The 23,973-nt window shown below is 51.6% G+C and overlaps 1 protein-coding gene across 4 annotated transcripts in view; it reads right to left on the bottom strand.

The window, feature by feature from the left end:
* Positions 1 to 630: 630 nt before the first annotated feature.
* LOC311611054 (galectin-9-like) overlaps positions 631 to 23,973 on the bottom strand; it is a 42,675-nt gene continuing 19,332 nt past the window's right edge. The window contains exons 1-9 of one of the 4 annotated variants that reach the window (XR_014793054.1): positions 13,169 to 13,843; positions 12,901 to 13,006; positions 9,033 to 9,112; positions 5,820 to 6,021; positions 4,386 to 4,496; positions 3,322 to 3,417; positions 1,632 to 1,667; positions 1,110 to 1,160; positions 631 to 827 (exon numbers count right to left, since the gene is read on the bottom strand). Coding sequence is in view for 2 of the 4 variants with exons in the window: in XM_084862787.1 (XP_084718913.1) it covers positions 816 to 827; positions 1,110 to 1,160; positions 1,632 to 1,667; positions 4,386 to 4,496; positions 5,820 to 6,021; positions 9,033 to 9,112; positions 12,901 to 13,006; positions 16,745 to 16,866 (720 nt within the window). In the remaining 2 variants the exon portion in view is untranslated. Of the gene's footprint in view, positions 828 to 1,109; positions 1,161 to 1,631; positions 1,668 to 3,321; positions 3,418 to 4,385; positions 4,497 to 5,819; positions 6,022 to 9,032; positions 9,113 to 12,900; positions 13,007 to 13,168; positions 13,844 to 16,744; positions 16,876 to 23,973 lie in introns of those variants that run through there. The other 3 variants (XR_014793055.1, XM_084862787.1, XM_084862788.1) reach the window with 3 other exon arrangements.

Below are 23,973 nucleotides of genomic sequence, written 5' to 3'. Positions count from 1 at the left end.
TTACCCCTAAACCTCCTGTTGTTAACCTCTCAAGAAACTGTGTAATGAATATTCTTTTTCCTTTCTTAGCTGGTGAAATGGACCATTAGGACCATTTTAAAACATTAAGAGGCCACCAAGAGTGTTAATGTTGCTAAGCCTGTGGGAAAAACCCAAGAAGACAGGCAGTTGAAGAGCTAGAAGAAAACTCTTGCTGATTTGGATAAATGAAAAGCAGTCAGTCAGTGACAGCATTTCTGAGGCAGTGATCAGTGAAAAAGTGAAGATGCAGCCTGCTGACTTCCTGAAAGACACCCCTGGAACAAGTGCTGAGAGTGATTAGGGGGTGGTTAGGTACATTTAAGAAAAGAAGTGTTAGTTCATAGATTAAACCGTACATTAGACAGGTACTGTATAAAAGAAAGGTTAAAACAGAGAATCATTTGCGGAACCGGAATGAATTAATTCAATTTACATTGTATCTAATGGGAAAATTGATTTTTTTTTTTAATAAATCGCTATTCCAACAGCCTTACAGAATGATTTAAGTTTGAGAACCAGCTTTTACTGTATTAGTATGTATACCTGTTAGAAATAAGGTAAAGACTCAGAGGTCCTGGTAGAACACAAATCATACTCGGGAGCCAGGCAGCAAGGCAAACATCTTTATTCTATGCAGAAGGGTGTGGGCACACCAAGCAGGTGGGCTTCTTGGTTCTGTAATCCCTGACGCATCTCTTGATTGGAGCTCAGGCGCACAGTCTTTTGCGATTAGCTAATTCAAAGGAGGGGTTGGCCTTTGCTGTTTCAAGATGGTGACTCTCAGGGGGGCGGGATTATGGGATACTCTTGAAAAGAGAACAAGAAATTCAATGTGGGGTCACACCTGAACCCAGACCCCCACACACTCTAGAGGGGATGCTCCAGTGTGAGGCTTCCGCCCCTGGATTCTCCCATTCACCTTCCCTCTCCTGTCAGCCTTGGTGCAACTTCCTGCCACTGTCCCAGACCCCATCATGGCCACCTGCCCTCAGCCCCTCCACAGGCAGCTCCCCTAACTCCAGGGCTCCCCGCTGACTTGTACCCGCAGGAGGGAGCGGGTTGTGTGCTGATGGAGCTTGCAGACTTACAGCGAACTTCTGTCCAGGGGTGATCTGAACTGTGTGGGTGATAGTTTGCTTCTGGAAGAAAGAAATTGGGGTTTTCACCTGCTCTTACCAGCGTGAAGACCGCCATCTGCCACCAGAGGGCACCACTTAACACACACCCTCCCAGCAGCTGCAGGTGGGGAACCCTTTCATTAGCTCAGACCAGACATTGAAAACTGCCTGTTGGCCCATCTTCCTTCCCAGGGGAATTTCTCTAGCAAAGTTTCACTTTGCAGGAAGTAGTAAATGTGGGCCATCGTGTCCACAGGATGGCAGGAGCTTGGGCAGTTCAGCTTGTTTCCCAATTCATAAGCCCAGCCAGCCACTCCTACCCCCCAAAACCTTCCTCCCACCCTCATCGTGGTTAGCAAGTGTCCCAGAGGTCTGGCCTCAGCTGTGCCAGTCGCCCTGTGGCACAGGCCTAATGCCTGGCCCTGCCTCTTCCTTTTAACTCACAGGAAGAACCAAAACAAGGAGTTTCCAAAGAGAGAGCAAGAGACTTACAATGGAAGCCTCGGTGGCCTGCCAATAATTTGTAGGCTGAGGGGACGAAAAATAAAAATGGTGCTTAATATTGGTACCACTGGACGGGGATATGACAGCTGAAACAATAGTAAGAAATGCCTCCTAGACTCACACTCACTTCCTTCCTGCTCCCAAGCAAGCCTCCCTGAGCTTGTGGTGCCCAGATGCTCACCCACCATCCCAGGTAACTGTGGTTAGAAACTGGGAGGGGAGGTGGAGGAGAGGGGACATCCCGCCAGCTCCTCTAGAGAGCGAGAAGGATGTGTCTGACATAGGACATACAGCTCACCTCAGCTCCCAGAGGCAAAACCATTACTAGCCGTGTCCTATTTCACCAGGAGAGTGAAAACTAGTATTTAGTGAGGCCTACAGTGTGCCAAGCTCTGGCTTCAGTGCTTTGTGAGGGAGGCATCTTTAGCTTTCCTTTTGCTAAGTGAGACAACAGGCTCAGAGAGGTTAAGCATCTTGCCCAAGCCTGTCCCGGTAGCAAATGATCAAATAGAAAATGGTGCCAGGTGGGTCTGGGTGTATCAGCATACCCTGTCTGCCCAAGGCCAGGGCCAAAGTCGGGCTGTCCTGAAAAGGCTCCCAGGAGCTCCACCATCCTAAGGCCAGTATGGCAGGTGGCAGGGGCCCACCCTGCAGTGTGATGGGCCACAGGAAGCTGGGTAGGGAGGCACCCTTACCCCTTACCCCACTGTTGAAGAGGCTAAGGAAGGGCCAGGCCCTGCTCCTGTTCCTGCCCAAGGCCCCTCCCCACCCACCAGATTGGTCTGCTTTCCCTGACTGGTCTCCCCTTCTACTGACTGTGCAAACCACACTCCTCCTTCATTGCTCCAGTCCCCACTGCACTCCAGGCACTGGGCACAGTGCTGGGGATACACAAAGGGACAAGTCACAACCCCATGCTTATGGTTTTGGGGGAAAAGCGGGTAAAGTGACAGAGACAGACATGTAAATACAGTTATAACTGGACGTGGTGCCTGGCGTGAACAGAGCTGTTAAAAGACCATCAGGTCAGGGAGGGGCTGGGGCATCCAGCAACCTGCCAGGCAGGGAAGATGCCCTGAGGAGCCACATTGAAGCAGAGCACTGAAGGGCAGTTAGGGGTTGGCTGGGGTGAGGTGGCAAAGGGTCCTTTTTGCACAGGACAGCAGATGCAAAACAGTGGTGTCAGGATGGAGCCTGGAGTGAGGAGTAGAGGCTGAAGGAGGGTCTTTGTGGGTGAGGCGTGAGGCCGGCAGGGGGCTGGGCAGGACTGGGGAGGATTCGAACATCCATCTTGGGAGTTGGAGCTTTATTTGAGCCTGGGGCCTTCAAAAGATTTTAGCATGAAGAAAATGAGATAAGATTTGCTTATGTGACAGTTACTGTAGCAGTGGGTGGGTATGAATGGAGAGGGGGAGAAGAATTCAGATGGCCTGGACCAGGCAGTGGCTTCAGGAAGGCGAGGTGTTGGTGCACTGGAGGGACATTAAGGGAGGGAGGAAGGACCAACAATACCTCCCAGGCCGCGGGCCTGGGTGCCTGGTGCTTGGAGATAGGGAACCTTGGGTGCACGTGATGGGGCTCAGACGCCCTGCTCCCTGTGGCTGGAAGTAGCCTCTCTCTCAGACCCCTGTCCTTCCTGCTGACTGCTCAGCCTCCCAGGTGTCCATGGTCAACTCACTTTTGGTTTCTGCTCTTCTGACTTAGGTGAACCTCAGGGATTGGGGTAGGATTGCAACCCAGAGATCATCTTCTGGACAGGGACTGCACAGGTGTCCTGTTAAAACAAAAGGTGACATGGAGTGAAGAGCAGCTTTAATAAGCCCAGGAGGAGTGGAAAGGCAGGGGCCTGGAAAAGAGGGAGAAAGCCAGGCAGGCAGGGCAGAGTAGGTGAGAGGAAGAGAGTAAGAGATGGGACTAAAGAGAGAGGAGCTCATTTTGTTGAGGGCCTACTGTGTGCCTTTCCCATCTCAGGAGCTTGCTTAAACACCGAAGTGGAAATAACATCTCTAATCCAGGAGCCTGGGACCCTGAGAGAACATGGGCCAGGCCTACCCCAATCTCTCCTGTTTTCATAAAAATCGAGATATTCAGATTTCCGTGTGATATCACCTTACCTGAAAATTTTTGGTAAAATGCACATAAAGTTTACCAACTTCACCATTTTCACGATGTGGAGGCGCATTCGGGGCCTTCACACTGTGGTGCAGCCATCACCAGCACTCAGCTCCACAACGCACACCGGCTCCTGACCTTGTGCATGTTGGCACCACATTCAAACTTGGAAAATGCAGAGAGAGTCCAATAGACTCAGGGGTGGCCCATGGGGGCCATTTCGTGACCTCTGACATGTATCCCCTCATTGTGCCCACACAGTACCTCCTGGAGAGGCTGTGACTTGGCCCCTTGCACAGATGAGGAAACTGAGGCTGGGAGAGGCAGACTCACTTGTCTGAGATCCCACAGCTGGTGACAATGGGTCTCATGGAACCATATGGCCTGCTAACCAGAGTTGGAGTACAGAGTGACAGACAAGAAGGGAAGGAGTCTGGCTGAGGCAGGTGCTCTGGACAGAAATGGTGCCATAAGAAGGATGGGGCAGGGATAGCCAGAGGTATGTCCTCTCCCCAGAGTCACCTGGGTGAGAGATTAGTTGGAACCTTTGGCTCCTCCCAACAGAGCCTAGGCACAATAGACTGACCTCTGCAATCAACCACTGGTCAGGTGGCATTTGGACAATCTGACCTGGAAACTGAAGTGTGTCAGCCCCACAGGGCCAGTGACAGAGATGTGGTTCACGCGGTGGAAGGGCACACGGTGTGTGTACTCCACAAAGTGATCTCCATTCACCATCACCTGTCAACAGGAGCACATATATCAGGGGAGGGTCCCAGACCAGGGCGGGGAGCACACCTGAGCACTAGGACCCCTGCTTCTAGAAATTAAGGCCTGTCTGGTTTTCACCTCTACCCCCTGTAGGTGGGGGCCCAGCCTTCGGAGCTGCTCCTGGTAAGGAACACACATGTGATCCCAAATGCAGCCAAACCCAGTCACCACTTGGCTGTAGTTTTGGCTTCTGAGTTCTTGTTTGATTATTGCTCTGGGTGTGTCTTTCTCAGCTCACCTAGGTGCCATTTCAATGTGTGCATTTCAATGGGCATAAAGTGCTCCTGGGAGCAGAGGAGAGGGGGCCTCAGGTTGCACACTGAGGGCCTGGGAGCGCCCTTCACACAGAGAAGCACAGACACAGCCATCCCCTCCCCCAGCCCAGCAGCACTGCTCTGCCTGCAAGAGCAATGACTCCACCCCGCAGCCCTGAGCCACCCCTGGGCCCGCAGAAGGGCTGCCACAGCATCACCACAAACAGGTGCTGTCAGGGACCTGGAGCGGACAAGGCTGCAGCAGAGGATGGAAGTCACCTGGACCCGAGGCCAATATCAGCTCTTATTTCCAGGTAACAGAAGCAACAGGTGCTCTGTAGGTGCAGGTGAAGAGTGTAAAGTCCTGTGTTCTGTATAATGGCATTGCTTGGGTAATGAGTTAAAGGCCTTTCTCCCTGCCTGACAGTGATAAGGGCAGTGATAGAATGCTGGGAAGCACCTAGAATTGTAAGACCTATTCCTCATGCTCTGTCCACGGTGATTGGTTCATTCTGATTAAAGAAGGCACATTCTAACCTGGCTGGCAGTCCTGTGGGACCTGGGGACTTGCCTGGCAATGCAGCCCAGCCTCCCCACGTGGAGCAGCCTATTCTCATGGAAAGATGCACGACTGCCTTGCAGAGACCAGAGCTACAGCCCTTTGAAGGCCCCAGACCTGGCATATCACTAGCCTTTGAAGATCCCCAGCACTTTTGCACACCTGCAGGCCTTCTCAAATCTCCAGCCTGCTTACCTGGTAACTGCCCATTTGGCATCCCCTTTGGCTATTTCCCCATGAATCCTTTGTCCTTTTACCCAATAGAAGCAGCTGGCTTATGTGGTGCAGAGCAGATTTTTGTGGATGACCTGCTGCTCTCCCCATACTGCTAGAGGTATTGGAATAAATGCTCCTTATGATTCAGCACTGTCTCTGCTGAATTGGCTCAAGTAGTGACAGGCAGTGAGGACACACTGGCTGGCTGTTTACAATAGGGCAGGGGGACAGGCAGTGAGAGGGAGGGAGGAGAATCCTGCTCACCTGGAAACTGGCACTCTCCACCCAGATGCAGATCTCAAAGGGAATGCCCATCACGAAGGGATTTTTCATCGTCCTCTCTTCGTGCTCCCAGCGTCCTTTCTGCTTGGTGTTACAGACCACATACCCGCCCTCTTCAAACCGAGGGTTGAAGTGGAAGGCAATGTCATTGTCACTGGAGTTGGTCTGAAAGTTCACAGCAAACCTAGGTGGACGGACACCAGTGTTCTGGTTTATTCCAATGGTAGGAGCAGGAGGGCCTGGGGCCTCTGACTTCCATGTGTGTCTACTAACTTGCCTACAACCTGTGAGGCAGGTGTGCACCCACTCCACTTTGCTGCCTTCCTTTGTGTATACCTAACTTGCGCTTAGTGTGATTTGTGTAATTATTGCATTTTGCCCTTTCCAGCGTGACTTTACAGAAATATGCAGGTATGGGGTAAAGGTCAATGTGGACTCTAGCCTCACGAAGCATAAGTATTGGAAACTGACATCACATTTGCATGAACATGCAAATCCAGGAATTTGCCCAGAAGCAAGAGCCTCTCATGCCCAGTGGGCACTGGTTAGAGGCCAGCCCACGGCTGCTCAGTTGGGAAGGAAGAGAACAAATGGAGAGAGCAGGTGACCTTGATGGAGTTTACCTGCAAAGACATTGTCTAACAGGGGAGGATGCGATGGATATGGGCTCTCCAGGCAGGAGAACTCCCGGGATGTGTGTCGGTCCCTCATTGGAGGCTGGTGTGTGTTTCACACCTGAGGTGTGGAGGGGTGCCCTAATGTCCCTAGGACTGGACCCTGACTTCAGCTGGTACCGTTTGTCATGGGGGGTGGAGGGAATGACTCAGAACTATGGTCACACTTAACAAAGAAAAGGGGGTGACTCTCTTCTTTGGGGTGATTACTGAGGCAGTGTTCAGAAAGCCCCCATATAAGTGAATATTCATTCCTGTCTCTCTCCTCAGAAGGAAGTCCTCACCCTCAAAACTTCCTTTCGGTTCTGAGGTGAGGAATTAAAATAAAAGGACCTTCCAGCCCAGGCAGTGTGCTCAGTGGTTGAGCATCGTTCTATGGACCAGGAGGTCATGGTTCAATTCCTGGCTAGGATACAAGGTCAGGCAGGTTTCAGGCTCAGTTCCCAGCAGGATGCCATCCAATCAGTGATTCTCTCACATCATTGATGTTTCTATCTCCATCTCCCTCTCCCTTCATCTCTGAAATCAATAAAAATATACTTAAAAAAAAAAAAAAAAAGAGGTTTAGCCTCTTTGGCTCAGTGGATAGATCATCCAACCACTGACCAAAGGGTGAGAGTTTGATTCCAGACAAGAGTACCTGCCTCTGTTATAGGCTTGATCTTTGGACCTGGTTGAGGAGTGTGAGGGAGGCAACCAATTGATGTGTCTCTCTGACGTGGATGTTTTTCCTTCTCTGTCTCTCCCTCTTCCTTCCACTCTCTCTAAAAATGATTGGGAAAAAAATATGCTTGGGCAAAGATTAACTAAAAAAAAAATTTTTTTTTAAAGAAAAGTAAAAGAACCTTCCAAGAAGCTGGGCTCATAAAAGGGCCAGAATAAATGTTTGTTCTGCCTTTTCCCAGACACTTGGCCTAAAACTTGCTCCAATCCGAGGTTCTCCACCGAGGCGTCTACTCCAGCCTTCCCTGATGGCATCATGAACATGGTAAATAGCCTGCTTCTTGGGGTCACTCTGGTGTCCCCAGCTAATGCACAGCACTCAGGGAAGGCTCCTCCCTCCCCCACTTTCATGTCTTCTACTTCCCCTACAGGGTCAGGCACTGAACCAAGCTTGGAGGTGGCCTATTAGACATTATAATCAATTCCTGCAGAGCCCATTTGGTGTCTCTGTGGAGGAGGCCGAGCTCTGGGGGCCTCCTCAATACCAGCTCCCTCTGGGGACCCTCAGCCTGCTGGGAAGCCCTGGCCCAGAGCCCAGCCAGCCCTCCCTCTGGGGACACGAAAAACCAAGGAGACTCCCACTGACTCTGGAACCAGAAAACTGAGTCCAGATTCCTCTGTACATGAGGCTACCCTTTCTGAAATATCTCTGGGTGTATCTGACCCTCTGTGGTCATCCAACTCCATTTCTCTGGTCCCAGGGATGAGAGTGAAAAAGTGCCCATGGGAAGAAGTGGGAACAGTAGGACAGGCAGCAGGCAGAGGGACAAGGAGAGAGAAGGGATGGAGGGTCAGAGGTGAGGGCTCAGCTTCCCCAATGGCAGGGTTTAGGGCCATCTGGGGGCCTCACCCTCCATGGCATCTCCTGGAGGCACTCAGGGCTCAGGGAGATGTCACAAGGTGAGCGTGCCTATGCCCACCTTGCAGGGAAGGCGATGGTGGACAAAGTCAATGACTAGAATCTACAAGCCGAGATGAGGTAGGGCTGGGCCTGGAATGTGAAGGAATCCAAAAGGTCCCCAGGCCCTGCGTGAGGTGATGAAAGGAGCACTGGGGACCAAAGACACCTGGGATTGAGACAGAGCCTTCCAAGAGAGGGCCGTGTGTGCAGATGGGCTTCTGTGGGCACCGTGGGCTTCAGCAGGCAGCCACCAGGAGAGGGCTTCAGCAGGCAGCCACCCAAATCAGCAAGAGCCCCTCACCTCCTCACCACCTGGACCTCAGCTCGGGCAGCCAGGGCTGGGCCAGCATTAGAGGGCGCTCGGCCTCTGAGAAGATGGGAAAGTCTTCCCTGAGCCCCAAAGTCCCCTCTTGGGTGGGAGACAGTGCCAAGGAGATGTTTGAATTTTGCATTGCCTTAGTGTTTTCTAGGAATGAACTTGAAACAGAAAGAGATCGAATTACATTTGATGCCAAGTTTAAATATTTCCACGTCAGCCAAACAAGGGCCACGGAGTAAGTGCAGGCCGTCATGGGGAGTAAAGGAGGCATTGTTTTTGCATCTCTGGGTCTTTGCGTGCAAAGTTCAACCCTAGCCCTTAAACATCTGCCCTGGGCCAGCCTGAGACTGTGAGCTCCCGCTCTGCCTGTGTCTCTGGGGAGTCTACGTTAATGGTGTCCAGATGCTATTGGCAGAGGGCAGGGGTGCCATGCAGTGTTGGCAGGGACCGGGCCCTACTATTCAGTGACCCCTTAGCCAGGCACAGGCAGCTTGGACAGTGCTGGGGGAGCCAGCCTGAGCTGACAGGGGCCATGGTTTGCTAAGGGAAAGGCTGGGGGAAACAGCAGTTCCAGGTACCTGGTTCCATTGTTTATAAGAACACTTCCTTTGATAGTGATCTCTATTCCATCCTTCAGACCCCCTGGGATGTCGAGTGCCTGCAGGGAGAAGAAGGCAGTCAGTTAGGATCCTGCTCCCTCTGTCTGATCCCTCTGGCACTTGCTAGTGGCCGGCCTGGTGTGTTGGGCAATGTCCCAGCGGGCAGATTCAGGTGTGAATTGGGCATATAGAGTCCAGAATCCAGGGAGTTACACGTTCATTCTGAGACTGATACGGAGGCCCCTGGGCTCCGAGACGTTGTAACCCAGAGCTGACCTCTCTTAAGGGGAAGTAGCAGCTTTCCAGTGAAGGAAGTAGTCAAACGCCCTTCCCGGGCCACTTGGAAGGAACTATGGTTATGGTGAGGCTTGCATCGTTTCAGAGCCAGGCATCGCCCAGGTTTGGAGCCTCATTCTGCTGCTCATTTCCTGAGTGACCTCAGGAAGCTTATGTGGCCTCTTTGCCTCAGTTTCCTCATCTGTAACATAGGGATAAATCTTACCTTCTGTGTAAGATCCGTGATTTAGTGAGAAAAGGGCTGGGGAAGAGACTGGCACATAGTAGGTATCTCTACCTCTTCCTTCCTTCTTAGTCTTTCTGAATAAAATTCCAAATTGGTTTCTTGACATTTTAAAGCTTACCTCCTGGATGCCTTCTATGTGATGTGCTGTTAACCTGCATTACTTAGCACAGGGGTCTTCAAACTACGGCCCGCGGGCCACATATGGCCCGCGGGCCACATGCGGCCCGCAGAGGAGTCTGATCCGGCCCGCCAGGTTTTTTGGGCAGTGAGCGCAGCCGAGGTGTTACAGTAGGAATTAGTAGTTCATATAGTCCAGCCCTCCAGCTCTCTGAGGGACGTGATCTGGCCCCCACTTTAAAAAGTTTGAGGACCCCTGATTAGCAGATAACTATCAGCCCAGTCAATCTTCACATTTCTCTAGTAGTTCACATCTTATCTAACTTCTCGGTTAAGCCAACTCCCTACATAAAGGAAATGCTTATAGGATCCAGGTAGGTAGGGAGCAATAGGGAGTGGTGGAGACTATGACAAAATAGACACCATCTCTCTCATTTAAAGGAATAGAGTCCTCTCAGCTCTAGGGAATTAATTTAGATGGATTAATCCTCTGCTGGGTAAGAGCTCGCTCTCAGCTCCTGGCCAGGCCTGCAGGCTGAGGACTCTTCCCTCCTCTTCCTCTCTGGATGGTCAGAGAGCAGAGCCAAGCCACCGGCCAGAGGGTGCGCAGCCTCCTGGAGGCCCAGTGTCTCCAGCGGGCACGCAGCCACAGCTGGCCCGCGGGGCTCACTGCAGGGCCTGTGGGAGCCTTTCAGCCTCCCATACAGGTATGGAAACTGAGGCTGCTGCCCCAAGGGTTCTGAGGTGCTTCTGGGGCCCATTTCCCTGGCTGTTCCTAGTTATCCTGGCAACAGCCTGGCCATTGTCAGGGCCACCCCTACAGATGGGGAAACTGAGCACAGAAGGTCTGGTAACGTGCCCAAAGCCACCCAGCGGGTCCGTGATAGAGGGGGGTGTGGATCCCAGCACCCAAGCTGTGAAGCCCCACACAGGCTGCTTCTCAGGATGAAGCACAGACATCCTGGCTCCTGGCTCTCTGAGGGCTTCCCCAACCAAACAGCCAGTCCTGTCCTGCCTGTGGTTCCAGCTTCCACCCTGGCCTCTGAGGAGGCTGGGCCAGATGCGGCTGATGGGGCTTGGGCAAGGCATGGGGGTGAGGCCCCTGAGGCAGACCCTCATGGAAGTCAGCCGGTCAGCGGAACAGCCAGGCTGTGCGGTCTTCCTGGCACACTTTGGAGGAAGAGGGAGATAAATGCTGACTGATGGAATTTAACTGGTCACCGGGAGAGGGTGGCTGTGTGAGGTGGACAGGTGCTCCCATTGTCTTCTTTGCCTGGATTCCAAAGCCCTGTTTTAAGTGCCGATGGAAGTATGACAGGGAAAAGGAGAGGGGAGGGGAGGTTCTGCTGTTCTGCAGCCTGCCCTTCAGGAGTTGAATTTTGATAATAATGTGGTTAATTTTTTATGATGTTACAAATAGCTTGGCCTATTCCTGGGACCAGAAAATGGTATTTCATACCAACTGGCGCAGCAAGGAACCTTTTTAAAGGCCTGAATGGCACAAAGCTCCAACAGCAGAGACAGAGGATTCAACAGCAAACAGTCCAGCTGACTCCCCAAAAGATGAGAAACTAAGCAAAGACTATCTGTAATCAAAGTTCCCTTATAGACAGACAGGAGCTCGCAGAGAGTTCTCAAACAGAACGGACTGATTTTCTTACACTACCCTGCTTCCCCCAAAATAAGACAGTGTCCTATATTAATTTTTGCTCCCAAAGATGCGCTAGGTCTTATTTTCAGGGGATGTCTTATTTGTCCATGAAGAAGAATATGGTACACATTTATTGATAAAGGAAATTTATTACCTGTATACAGTACGGTAGTACGGTAGTTGTCAACACAAACCAGACAAACTGTGAATCCTACAGTATCAAGAATTCACTCATTTATTCAATGACAATCATGTCATCATCTTCTGGAACATCATCATAACAATCCAATTGCTGAATTTCCTGGTGAATTTCTTGTGACTCCATTTCTTTCAGAATCAGTGGACCAAATCTCTCATGTTTAGCAATAGCATTCTGAGACAGAGCCTAGGGAGGGCCTTATTTTCGGGGCGATGCCTTATATTTCACTCAGAAGGAAACCTGTAAGTAGGTCTTATTTTCGGAGGATGTCTTATTTTCGGGGAAAGAAGCTAGCTAAGTGTTTTGCACAGCGGATGCCTTGGGAGGGAGGGCAGGGAGGGTCCCTGACATAAAGAACTCGTGGCAGCTGCTGGGAAGCTCCTGAACTCCCTGCTAAGTGTTCAGTCCTCCACACGCGGGTGGACCCCCAGTTAAGTGGGATATGCCCCCATCTTTTTTTTTTTAAATATATTTTTATTGATTTTTCACAGAGAGGAAGAGTGAAGGATAGAGAGTTAGAAACATCGATGCGAGAGAATCATCTATCAGCTGCCTCTTGCACACCCCCTACTGGGGATGTACCCGCAACCAAGGTACATACCCTTGTCCGGAATCGAACCCGGGACTTTTCAGTCCGCAGGCCAATGCTCTATCCACTGAGCCAAACGGTCCCGGCTGCCCCCCTCTTTAAACAAATTAAACTGAGCCACAAAGAGAAACACAAGAGCCATGAACAGCCACTCTTATGGACAGTATTTACAGGTGCACACAACACAGACAATAGTTTACACCGAGCCCCTTATCTGTCCACCCACAGAAACCCCAGAATGTCCTGCAGCCCAGAGTGGATCAGGCTAAGGGTTCTGAGGTGAGGCTCACCCCTATTATTCTACAGATGTGGAAACTGAGGCCCAGAGAGCTAACAGCAGCTCGCCTGAGGCCACCTGGCTAGGAAACGGCTGAAGCCAGGGAGGCCATCTCCTAAGTCAGTGCCCAGGCCTGGCTGCTGGGCTCCGGAGAAGCCCTGTTGACTTCCTCTTTCATTCCAACAGAACCCACTCTTCCAGGGCTGCCCAGTGCCCTCCTGCCCTCAGCACCCAGACAGGTCAGGCGCCCAGAGGGAGCTCAGCACCATCTGTGCAATGCACCACTGCGGTGATTATCACCCCTGGGTCCTGAGAGGCAGGTGAGACCGGCCTGGGGAGAGGTTGTCTCAGAATTACCCCATTAGGCATGTCAGCCCCCCATGCCCCTCTGCCACCTGGTCTGGTTTCCTAGGAGACCCAGCGCGGCTTCCCTGGCAAGGCAGCCAGTCAGCCCCCCTCCAGCATCGCTGTGCCCACAGCCTGGGACTCACTGGGTTCACGAAGGGAGCCTGGACGCTGCAGAGGGCCATCTCTCCACCACCTCCGTGGTCACGGCTGCTCCTCACACCAAACAGGCAGTTCTCTGCACTGGGGAGGCTTTGATAAAGAAATAGAAACAACAAAATTGGGCGGTGGTGGTTAAAGGCAGCCAGGAGCAAGAGGAAGAGGGTTTAGAGGAAGAGAAAGCGAAAGTGCTGAGGGATGAGGGGGGAGGGTGGGAATCAGAAACAGGAAAGTAGGTGCTCCCACTCCCCTGACCTTTCCTTCACTTCTCATCCTTTGCTCCAACCAAGACAGAATTGTGTCGTGTCCGGTTTTTGTACAGCATGCTCAGTGACAATGTCCAGAAAACAATGGGATGCTTGACAGGGACACAGGGAGGGGTGGTGGTGGTGCTGGAAGGCCTGGTTATACCCATTTTACACACAGAGAAGCTGAGGCTCAGAGAAGCTAGGGCACATGTCCAAAGTCACATGGCTCACTAGGGGCAGCCCAACCTCTATGATGACAGTTAGATTCTCAAAAAGGTATTTCTCTCCTCATATAAAGGTATCATGTAGAAAGAAGTGTTTTCCAAATAGACTCTCATCATGGAGGATGTGATATCCCTATTATAGGGAACCCTGGGAGCTTCTGAGGCCCCGCTCTGTGAATGTGTCTCTTTCTTCTCTCCTCTCACTCTCCTCTTCTCTCCTTTTTCTTTTGGGGCTTCAGAATAAGGAGAGGTGCCCTAGCTGGTTTGGCTCAGGGGACGGAGCATTGGTCTCCGGACTGAAAGGTCCTGAGTTTGATTCTACTCAAAGGCATATGCCTGGGTTGCGGGCTCAACCCTCAATAGGGGGCATGCAGAAGGCAGCCGATCAATGATTCCCTCTCATCATTGATGTTTCCACCTCTCTCTCCCTCTCCCTTCCTCTCCGAAATCAATAAAAACCTTTTTTAGGGGGAAAAAAAAAAAAAGAAAAAAAAAAAAAGAAAGAAAAGGGAGAGGAGAAGTCTTGGATATAATGGAGTACTCCAGATGACATGGAGGTCAGGGTGACATTAAATAAATTGCCATGAGCTGGCCTCCGCACCTGCTTAAGGGAAATGATTAAATGGCGATGAACAGGACAGGCTGGGTTGGGGAGTGGGGAGGAGAGGAGAGCTGCTGCGACGATGAACTTACCTGAAGCCAAGCAGGTCCCTGCAACGTGCTAGAGAGAGAACCAATGAACTACCAGTCAAGCCTGAGAGAACAGTTAAGGGTCAGATAGGTGCCATGTGGGTAAAAGGTGCCCAGGGTCACTGATAGGTCTGTATCTCTATCCCTTCCTGAGCTTTGTCTAGAGATGCACCAGAATTTGCAAAGATTGACTTATTTCAGATGCTCCTGTAAAGTGAGGTCACCTGTCTCTGATGCCACCCTCCTGCCTAGTATATCACTGAGTCAACTGGAATTTAATCGGGTTAAAGGGGGCAGAGGGAATAGAAGCACAATTCTTTGCTCTCCTCTCCAGCAGCAGGGACACCAGGGACAAGGCCATCACTGATGGGTGTTGAATGGAGAAGAGACCACCCAAGGGATAGAGACCCCTACCCGGGAAACGACTCTAAATAGCCAATTGCCGAGTTAAGTAATAAATTTATTACAGATTCGAATCTGGGCTGCCACCGCCAGGATGGAGCAGGCAGAAATAGCAATAACAGTTACAAATCCAGCTTTTTTATACATTTCAGAAAAAGAGGGGTGGAGGTCGTTGCTATGGTTGCATGCATCGGCCAGATGGCCTAATCTCCCTTCTTGGTTTGTCCTGTTCTTTAGCCTTGACTAACTCAGACTGTTGATTTGGCCTTCAGCCTTAACTACCCCAGACTGTTGATCTGGCCTTCAGGGCCAGGAGGGGTTAGTAGCAACTTTCTACCCTCCAGACAAGGTCTGTTATGTTCCATTCCTCATTCCCCACTGCTTTTAGTTCCTTAGCAGAAGTCAAATCCTTGGCCTCTTTTCTTTGTAAGCAAGTAAGTAAGCAGGTTTACAAAAGTAAGAAATCAGTAGTTAGCTAAACAGCTATATCTTCAGTTTGTACGATTCGGCTGTATTGGGTGGTTAGGGCCAATAGCTTAATAGCCTGAACACGCTCTCTAATAAAAGCTACTAACTTATTAATTATGATGGGCCCACAGGTCAGGCCTAAAAGTAAGAGTAGGAGGGGTCCCGCCAAGGCTGATATTAGGGTGGTCAGCCAAGGAGACCAATTGAACAGCCCTTCAAACCAGCCCTCTTGACTTTCTTTCTCCTTTTCCCTTTCTCTCAGTCGCTTCTGTAGGGTTTTAATGCTCTCCCTTATCACGCCTGAGTGGTTGGCATAGAAGCAACAAGCCTCTCCCAGCACTGCACAGAGGCCTCCCTGTTGGAGAAATAACAAGTCTAGCCCTCGCCGGTTCTGGAGGACTACCTCCGCCAGGGAGTCCACGGCCTTCTCTAGGTGGCTGATCTGATCTTGAATGAGCCTGATATCTTCTGAGAACTGGACTGATAGTTTCTGAATTCCAATCTGGCCAGTAGTCAGGGCCGCAGCGCTAACGGCCGCTGAACCAGCAATTCCTAGCCCAGCAAGTAATGGGATCAAGAGGGGGGTTCTCTTCTGAAGGCGGAGATGGGCTTCTGGGGATAGGAAATGCTTCATTCCGGAGGGGCCAGCATAGATATAGACCTGGGGGATTACATATACTAAAATGCAGAACCAAGGCTCTCGGCTCCTTTCAGCTACTAGACACCGAGTCAATCCATAAGTGCAAGCAAACCAAGCCCCTTCAGGGGCAATCAGTACCTGGGTGGAGCGGGAAATTTTCATGCTGCTATTACAATTCTGGGAGTAAGAGGAGGCTGACAAGGAGTATTCTCCCCCTATGAAACAGGACCCTTTCCCTTGGAGGTCCCCCAGGGTTAATGAGGCCGCCCCTCCTTCCAGGCAAGTTGCTAGATCAGCGAGATGCTGATCATCAAGGGTGGTGTCTTTCACTTCCTCCTTCCCTGTTCCTATTTTTAGGCTGGCGGCTAGACCTACATAGTAAGGGGGTGAGGGATTTAAGCATAACCAGCAACTATCTGTGGTCACTGGGTTGGAGCTATTCAGGAGAGTAAAAACTGAATCTAGAGTCCTCATGAGTCTGGCCTGTGGGACAGGAGCAGGAGGGATAGCGGTTCTTGGTTTCTCCCCAGTGGATACAATTGTAGGGCTCGGTCTGGGCCTAGGCAATACTTGGGGGTTTAACACTCCATTTGGGCCTATGGGAAGCCGGGGCCCTTTGACTCTCATCTTTTGGATAGTGAACAGGGTTCCTAGGTCAGCGCCTGCTATATATAAGCGGAGGCCCCAAGTCTTCCCTGTAGGCCAAAATGGGCTTCCTCCATCTCGGACAGTCACGACCGTTGGATTACACTGGGTAAAGACTGAACATCTCTCAGGCCTTGGGTCAATTAGTCTGACAAAGTTAATGTCTGGGTCTCCTTGTTTCCAGGGCGCAAAAGTCTCACAACCCCAATGGTAACAATAAAAATCCTCGATGCTCCCGCATCAGTGCCGCCCTTTTCTCTCTGGACATCCATAATGCTGAGTGTGCCATAGCTCTCGAGCTACGAACAGATTTGCTGGAGGCCCAGATGCTGAGGTACACGGCACCCTCCCCAGTCCTGAACTGACTATGCTCCCGCCTCGGCTCCTATGGCCCAGTGCATCACAAGGCTCATCCCCAAAGAACTGGCTCAGGTCTACTCGGAAACTGGGGGTTCTAGAGTAAGTGGTATTCTCGGCTATCGTGGTTCCATCGGTTGTGCGAACCAATACCCACCTAGATTGGAGGGGAACTGTTGCTCCTCCCCAGCCTACAATCAAAATCAGGAGTACTGTCCTGACCCACCATCCCGAATCAGTTTGACTTTTAAGGGGTCTGAAGTAGTCTCTACCCGCCATGTCCCGTTGTCGTCCTGAGGCGGTGCTTTCTTCAACCGGGCGTGGTGAATCCAGGCAGTCTTTCCCGCCACTCGAGCTGCTGTCGGAGTGCTGATGATAACCTGGTAGGGTCCCTCCCAGCGGGGTGTCAGCTGCGCTGGGTTGATCTTCTTCACGTAGACCAGGTCACCAGGAGTAAAAAGCTGCTTCTCCGCCGTGGCTGAGTCTGGATTCGGTCGAGCCTCGTTCAGTGCTGCTCGACTCTGGGTTCGGGATGCCTGCAAAGCCTGCAAAGACTTGAGCAAAGTTCGTTGTTTAATGCCAGACAGGTGCTCTAGCCCCAGGCGGGGTACAATGGGTGGCTTCAGCCCGTATAAAACTTCAAAAGGGGAGTACCCTTCCCTGCCCGGAGTGCATCTTACCCGGAGGAGGGCTTGAGGAAGCAAACTCACCCAGTCGCCACCAGTCTCTACTTTCATTTTGGTAATTGTTTCCTTTATAGTCCTGTTTACTCTCTCTACCTGTCCTGAACTCTGAGGGTGATAGGCACAGTGGAGTTTCCACGTTATTCTTAATGCCTCAGCCAACATCTGAGTTAATTTAGCTATAAAGGCAGGACCATTATCTGAGCCTAATCGGAGGGGTAGTCCGAATCTGGGAATTATTTCATTAACTAAGTGCTTTAAGACTACCTGGGCTGTCTCTCCCCTCGTAGGGAAAGCCTCCACCCATCCTGAGAAGGTGTCAATGAATACGAGGAGGTACTTGTAACCTCCTCTGGCTGGAGTCATTTCAGTGAAGTCGATTTCCCAGTGTTCTCCTGGCTGCTCACCTCTCAGGCGGGCACCGCCTCCTTCAATCGGAGGGCTAGAGTTCGCATTCACTGTGGCACAAACGGTACATCTCTCGGTTACGTCTTGTGCCATTTTGTATATTCCTCGGATCAAGTAGTGCTTCCTTATCAATTCAGCCAGCTTGTTCTCTCCTAAGTGGGTGGCATGATGCGTTTGCTCCACTATCTGCCTCCCCACTGCTTTTGGGAGTAGCACTCTCCCTTTTGGCAACTGATACCAGCCGTTTGAGGACTTAGTCCCCCCTAGCTTCCTAGCCAGTTCATCATCTTCTTTTGAATATGAGGGGACTATGGCTGGCTGGTCTTCCTTGACCGGGGAGGGGGTGACCGATAATGCATGTGCCTGCCCCTCCCGGGCCACAGTTCTCGCTGTTTCATCTGCGAACTGGTTCCCTTTTGCCTCCAAGGAATCACCTCGTTGGTGGCCCTTACAGTGTATAACGGCCACCTTGCGGGGTTTCCACACGACCGCTAGGAGAGATAATATTTCTGCTGCATGTTTAATGTCCTTCCCTCCGGCTGTGAGGAGGCCTCTCTCCTTATAGATGGCCCCGTGCACGTGAAGAGTGGCAAAAGCATACCTGCTATCAGTGTAGATGTTGAGAGCTTTTCCTTCTCCCCACTCCAAGGCTTGAGTGAGGGCTATTAACTCGGCCTTCTGGGCGGAGGTACCTCGTGGTAGTGCCTGAGCCCAGATCACAGTGTCCAAAGTGACAACGGCTGCACCGGCCACTCTATCCCCGTCCAGGAGGTAGCTGCTGCCATCTGTGAAAAGAGTTACCTCGGCATCCGCTAGGGGTTGGTCCTTCAGGTCCGGGCGGGTAGTGGTTAGAGTGTCCAGATAATCTCCACAGTGGTGGAGAGGCAACGTCCCGTCCATCTCCGGCAACAAGGTGGCAGGATTGAGCGCCGATGTCTGGCGGAATTGAATGCGGGGAGGGTCTAACAACAGTACCTGATACTGTGTGATCCGGGCGTTCGTCATCCACCTGCCCGGAGGGGTGCGGAGCAGCCCCTCAAGGTTGTGGGCCGAAGTCACCTCCAGGTTCTGGCCAAACGTCAGCTTGGTGGCTTCTCGCACAAGGAGGGCGGCTGCTGCAACAGTTCGTAGGCACCCCGGCCAGCCAGCGGCAACAGGATCCAGTCTCTTAGACAAGTAAGCCACTGGCCTCTTCCAGGGTCCTAGAGTTTGGGTGAGCACCCCCTTCGCCACTCCCTGTCCTTCGGCTACAAAAAGCTGGAAGGGCTTCTCCAGGTCAGGTAGGCTGAGGGCCGGGGCTTGAAGGAGGGCCTGCTTAAGAGTTTGGAAGGCCTCTTCCTCCTTCTCTGTCCAAATTAAAGGTCCTGCTCCCCCAGCCGTAGCTGTGTGGAGGGGCTTAGCCATTTCTGCAAAACCTGGTATCCACAGGCGACAATAGCCCACAGTCCCTAGAAATTCCCGGACCTGCCGCTTAGTTTTAGGGACTGGTATCTGGAGGACTGCTTGAACTCTGCTCTCTGCTAAGGACCGAGCCCCTTCCTTTATTCGAAAACCCAGATAAGTAACTTCCTTGCTGCACAATTGGGCCTTGCGAGCGGAGACACGGTATCCCTGTTCACCCAAAGTTCTTAACAAATCCTCAGTCACCCTGACGCACTCGCTTTCCTCCTTGGTTGCCACTAGGAGGTCATCTACATACTGAAGGAGTGTGGCTTCAGGGTGCCTGGCACGGAACTCTTGCAAATCTCGACTCAGAGCCTCATCAAACAAAGTGGGGGAGTTCTTGAACCCTTGGGGTAGTCGGGTCCAGGTCAGTTGGCCCGAGTCCCCTTCCTCAGGGTCCGTCCACTCAAAAGCAAATAGCAACTGACTCTGAGCGTTCAAGGGAAGGCAGAAAAAGGCATCCTTCAGGTCCAGGACACTGTACCACGTACGATCTGGTGGTAAAAGGCTCAAGAGAGTATACGGGTTAGGCACGGTGGGATGGATGGTTTCCACCCTCTTATTTACTTCTCTTAAGTCCTGAACCATCCTGTACTCTCCTGTACCCGGCTTCTTAACGGGCAAGAGAGGGGTATTCCAAGGGGACTGTACTGGCACAAGTATCCCTGCTGCTTTAAACTTCTGGATGTTTTTCTTCACCCCTCTCCTTGCTTCCAGGGACATGGGGTACTGTTTAACCCTCACTGGCTGGGCGGTGCTGATAAGCTGGACCTGAATGGGGGGCTGGCCCTTGGCCAACCCGGGAGGGTTTGTCTCTGCCCAGACCTCTGGTATTTCTTTTTGCCATCGGGCTAAGAGGTTTTTCCCCCAGGGGGCTTCTTCCTCAAATAGAAGGTATTCCTCCTCTGCAGGAACAGTAATTAGGAGTTTGCCCCCGTTCAGCTCCACCTGAGGCTTGTTCCTCTCATCAAAGGTGATAGTGGCCCTTAATTTGTGGAGAAGGTCTCTTCCAAGAAGGGGGTCCGGGCACTCTGGTATTACAAGGAAGGGATGGGTTACTAGGCCCTTTCCCAAGTCCATAATTCTTCCCTCCGACAGGGGATAACTCTTTGTAGTGCCGGTAGCCCCCACTACCCGCACTTTCTTGGAGGTGTAGGGGCCCACTGGGGCCTGTACTACAGAATGCGTGGCCCCGGTATCCACAAGAAAGTCAATGAGTTGCCCTCCTACCGAGAGTTTTAGCCTGGGCTCCCGGAGGGCAGAGGGGCCCCGAGACCCCTAGTCCACCTCCTCCACTAGGACGGGGACAGGGCTTTTTGTCTTCTTTTCCTTTAGCTGGGGGCAGTCTTTCTTCCAATGTCCCTCTTCCTTGCAGTAGGCACATTGGTTCTTGCCTAACGATTTTCGCCCGTTGCCCTTGCCTCTTCTGGGTCCCCCTTTCCGATCCTTGCCTTCTTTGGCAAGGAGGACCTTGGCCATTTTCTGAGTTAACTCTTGGGTAGTTTTTACTGGGTCTTCCCTCTGATCGTATACCTTCTGGGCTATGGCCACCAACTCAGAGAGAGACTTGCCCTGGAAGCCATCTAATCTCTGTAACTTCTTCCTAATATCTGGTGCTGACTGAGAAACAAACTGGAGTACCACGGCAGGTTGGTTCTCCGGAGCCCGAGGGTCAATGGGCGTCCAGGTCCGGTAGGCCTGGAGGAGCCTCTCAAGATAAGCCGTCGGGCTCTCATCAGGGCCCTGCCGTATATCAGTTACTTTAGTAAGATTTGTGGGCTTGCGAGCTGCCGCCCGGAGCCCCCTTAAGAAAACCTGGCGATACTGGTGGAGAGCTTCCTCTCCTCCCTGGGTATTTGGATCCCACGCGGGCCTGTTTGAGGGAAATTGTTTCTCAATTTCCAGCTCATTCGCGGTGACCTCCCCCCTCTGGTCCCGCACCTGTTTTCTAGCTTCAGCCCGAATTCTCTCTCTCTCCTCCGTGGTGAAAAGGGTGCGGAGGAGTTGTTGGCAATCATCCCAAGTGGGCTGATGTGTATAAAACACGGATTCCAGGAGGGTGATAACTTCCTCTGGAGCCTCAGAGAAGGATGGATTCTGATTTTTCCAATTATAGAGGTCTGAGGTGGTGAAGGGCACATAGGTACGAATTGGCCGTCCTATCTCGTCTCTCTCACCAGTCTCCCTCAGTGGGAACACTCCCATGGGAGGTTCAGGAGCTCCGAACCCCACTCCACTCCGCGTGTGGTGGGGACTGCTGATAGTGGAGTCTGGGCTCTCTCTCTCCTCCCGCGGGGCCTTCCGGGGAGGGGCTGTTGGGACTGGAGGCGCCCGATATGGCGGGGGGTTCTCACCCCTTCTGACCCGCCGGGGACTCTCAGGGGGTGGTTGAAGAACCGGGACTTTCTTTCCTCCATCAGCCCCCTCTGCCAAAAACACCTGGGCAGTCTCTCTCTTCCCTCTTTTCTTTCGGCAACCACAGTCCTGTTGGGAGCCAGCAGAGTTGAGGCAAGCAACTCAGTCTTAAGGAAATAGAATTAAGTTCCTTCTAGCAGAAGTTATGAGGTGCCCTGAGGGCTTGGCCAGAAGATAAGATAACCTGCAGCTTAGCATCTCCTGTCTTCCTGCCTCTTCCCCTTCCTGATCCTCCCCCCTAGATGGCCCAGCCTTGGAATGTTGCACCTTGGAATGTCACACTGCCCCCTGGCAGTTAGCCAATCCTGTGTTGCCAGGTACCAAAGACCCCTCTGCATGGGCGGCCCTGCCCCCCTTTGTCTCTGCTGTATAAATACAACCATTTCAGAGAATAAAAATCGGAGCTTGATCAGAACCTTGTCTTGCTCCCATTCTTTCGCGTTCCTTGTTTGCCTCATTCTCTTAGGTGGTTCCTGTGGGCCCCCGTTGTTGTCCCGCAGGCCGGGACACAGTCCTTCAGGTACGAGGGCTGATCCATAATGATGTCTATCCAGGTGTCTATGTAAGGGATCTGGTCAGGGTGCCCGGGGTTTCCATAGCACACTGTCCGGACCCCCGCTGCAATTGACATTTCAAATGTCCCTACATCTGGCCATCCAACACCAAAAGTGGGCCACTCTAATTCACAAAATTTTCTAAGATCATAAACATTCACTGTGACCCCGTAGCTTCCAGCTCTTTTCTTAGAGTCATCAAAATTCTTCATCAAACACTCAAGAGGGCTCAAGGGGCCCTTAGAATTGTCCTGTCCCATCTTGGCCGTGAGGGAGAGGACAATTAGGATTCCAGTAACCAGAGACCCAACGAAGGTCAGGGGTCCCATGCAAGCGCGGTCGCGGGCGCAAAGGCAATCTTCACTGCCTTTCGGGGTCCCAGCAGGGGCAGAACAGGCGTCCCCCAGGGAACAACCGAGAGTCGCGGCGCAATTCACACACAACAGCAATAGTAATAACTAACAACATTCCTAGAAGTACCAACAACCAAACATACCACAACATTCTCTCAGTTTCACCCACTCAAACAACAAGAAACCAAGACCGCAGATGGGGCGTCTCCCACTCCGGCCGGATCTGAGAACTTCTGGCAGCGTCCCGCCGTTCTCTGATCCCAAGCGCTCGCGAGCAACCAAGAACAAGAAACACAAGGAACGAATGAGGCCTCTACTTACCGGCGCTGCCGTTCAAGTAGTCCGGACGACAAGAATGGGGGGTCTGCCCATCTGGGGGTCTCTTATCTCGCTGGCGCCTCCAAATGTTGAATGGAGAAGAGACCACCCAAGGGACAGAGACCCCTACCCGGGAAACGACTCCAAATAGCCAATTGCGGAGTTAAGTAATAAATTTATTACAGATTCGAATCTGGGCTGCCACCGCCAGGATGGAGCAGGCAGAAACAGCAACAACAGTTACAAATCCAGCTTTTTTTTACATTTCAAAAAAAGGGGGGTGGAGGTCGTTGCTATGGTTGCATGCATCGGCCAGATGGCCTAATCTCCCTTCTTGGTTTGTCCTGTTCTTTAGCCTTGACTAACTCAGACTGTTGATTTGGCCTTCAGCCTTAACTACCCCAGACTGTTGATCTGGCCTTCAGGGCCAGGAGGGGTTAGTAGCAACTTTCTACCCTCCAGACAAGGTCTGTTATGTTCCATTCCTCAGTGGGGACATGGATCCAGGGGAACTCTCATTCCTTGCAGATTAGAGTGTGAAATAGCACAACTTTGGAAAACAGCTCAGGAGAGATGAGAACAGACATTCACGACAGCTTCACTGCCCTAGCTCCAAACAGGAAACCACACAAGCGTGCACCAGCAGGAGGAAGAAGGAAGAGGTGATGGTGCTGGTACCATGGAAGCGCCCCAGCCACCAGGAGGAGCTGTGGCACAGGACGCCTCAGTGACCTCAGATTGGACACTGAAGCTGGCAGGGCAGTGTTCTGGCAGCGGGAGAAGTTCTGGAACTTGATCTGGATGGCGGTCACTCAGCTGTTTCACGTGTGTAAGTGACTCATTACAAATAAGTAGGTTTCCATTCCTCCACAAATTAAAAAAAAAATCAACAAAGAATTACATCATTCAAATGGGACACAAATGTTCTTCATAAGAAAATAGGCTTATACATTTGCGGCTAGTCAGGTAATTCATTTTTTCCCTACTTTAAAACAAATCACAGAATGCTCTAAGTTTTAAATCAGAGTACCTATCCCACAGTATATGTGCAAGTGTTTAGAGTCATTCACTTTGCATATCACTGTACTGTAGTATCAAATGACGAAAAGGTACATTCTTCTGAACAGTTTTTTTCTTCTTTTCTAAAAATATGACATTTTTTGCCCTAACTGGTTTGACTCAGTGGATAGAGTGTCAGTCTGCAGATTGAAA

The sequence above is a fragment of the Pipistrellus hanaki genome, assembly GCF_964339955.1.
Source record: "Pipistrellus hanaki genome assembly, chromosome: 16".
Taxonomy (NCBI): Eukaryota; Metazoa; Chordata; class Mammalia; order Chiroptera; family Vespertilionidae; genus Pipistrellus; species Pipistrellus hanaki.
This window is presented reverse-complemented; position numbering and strand designations above follow the sequence as displayed.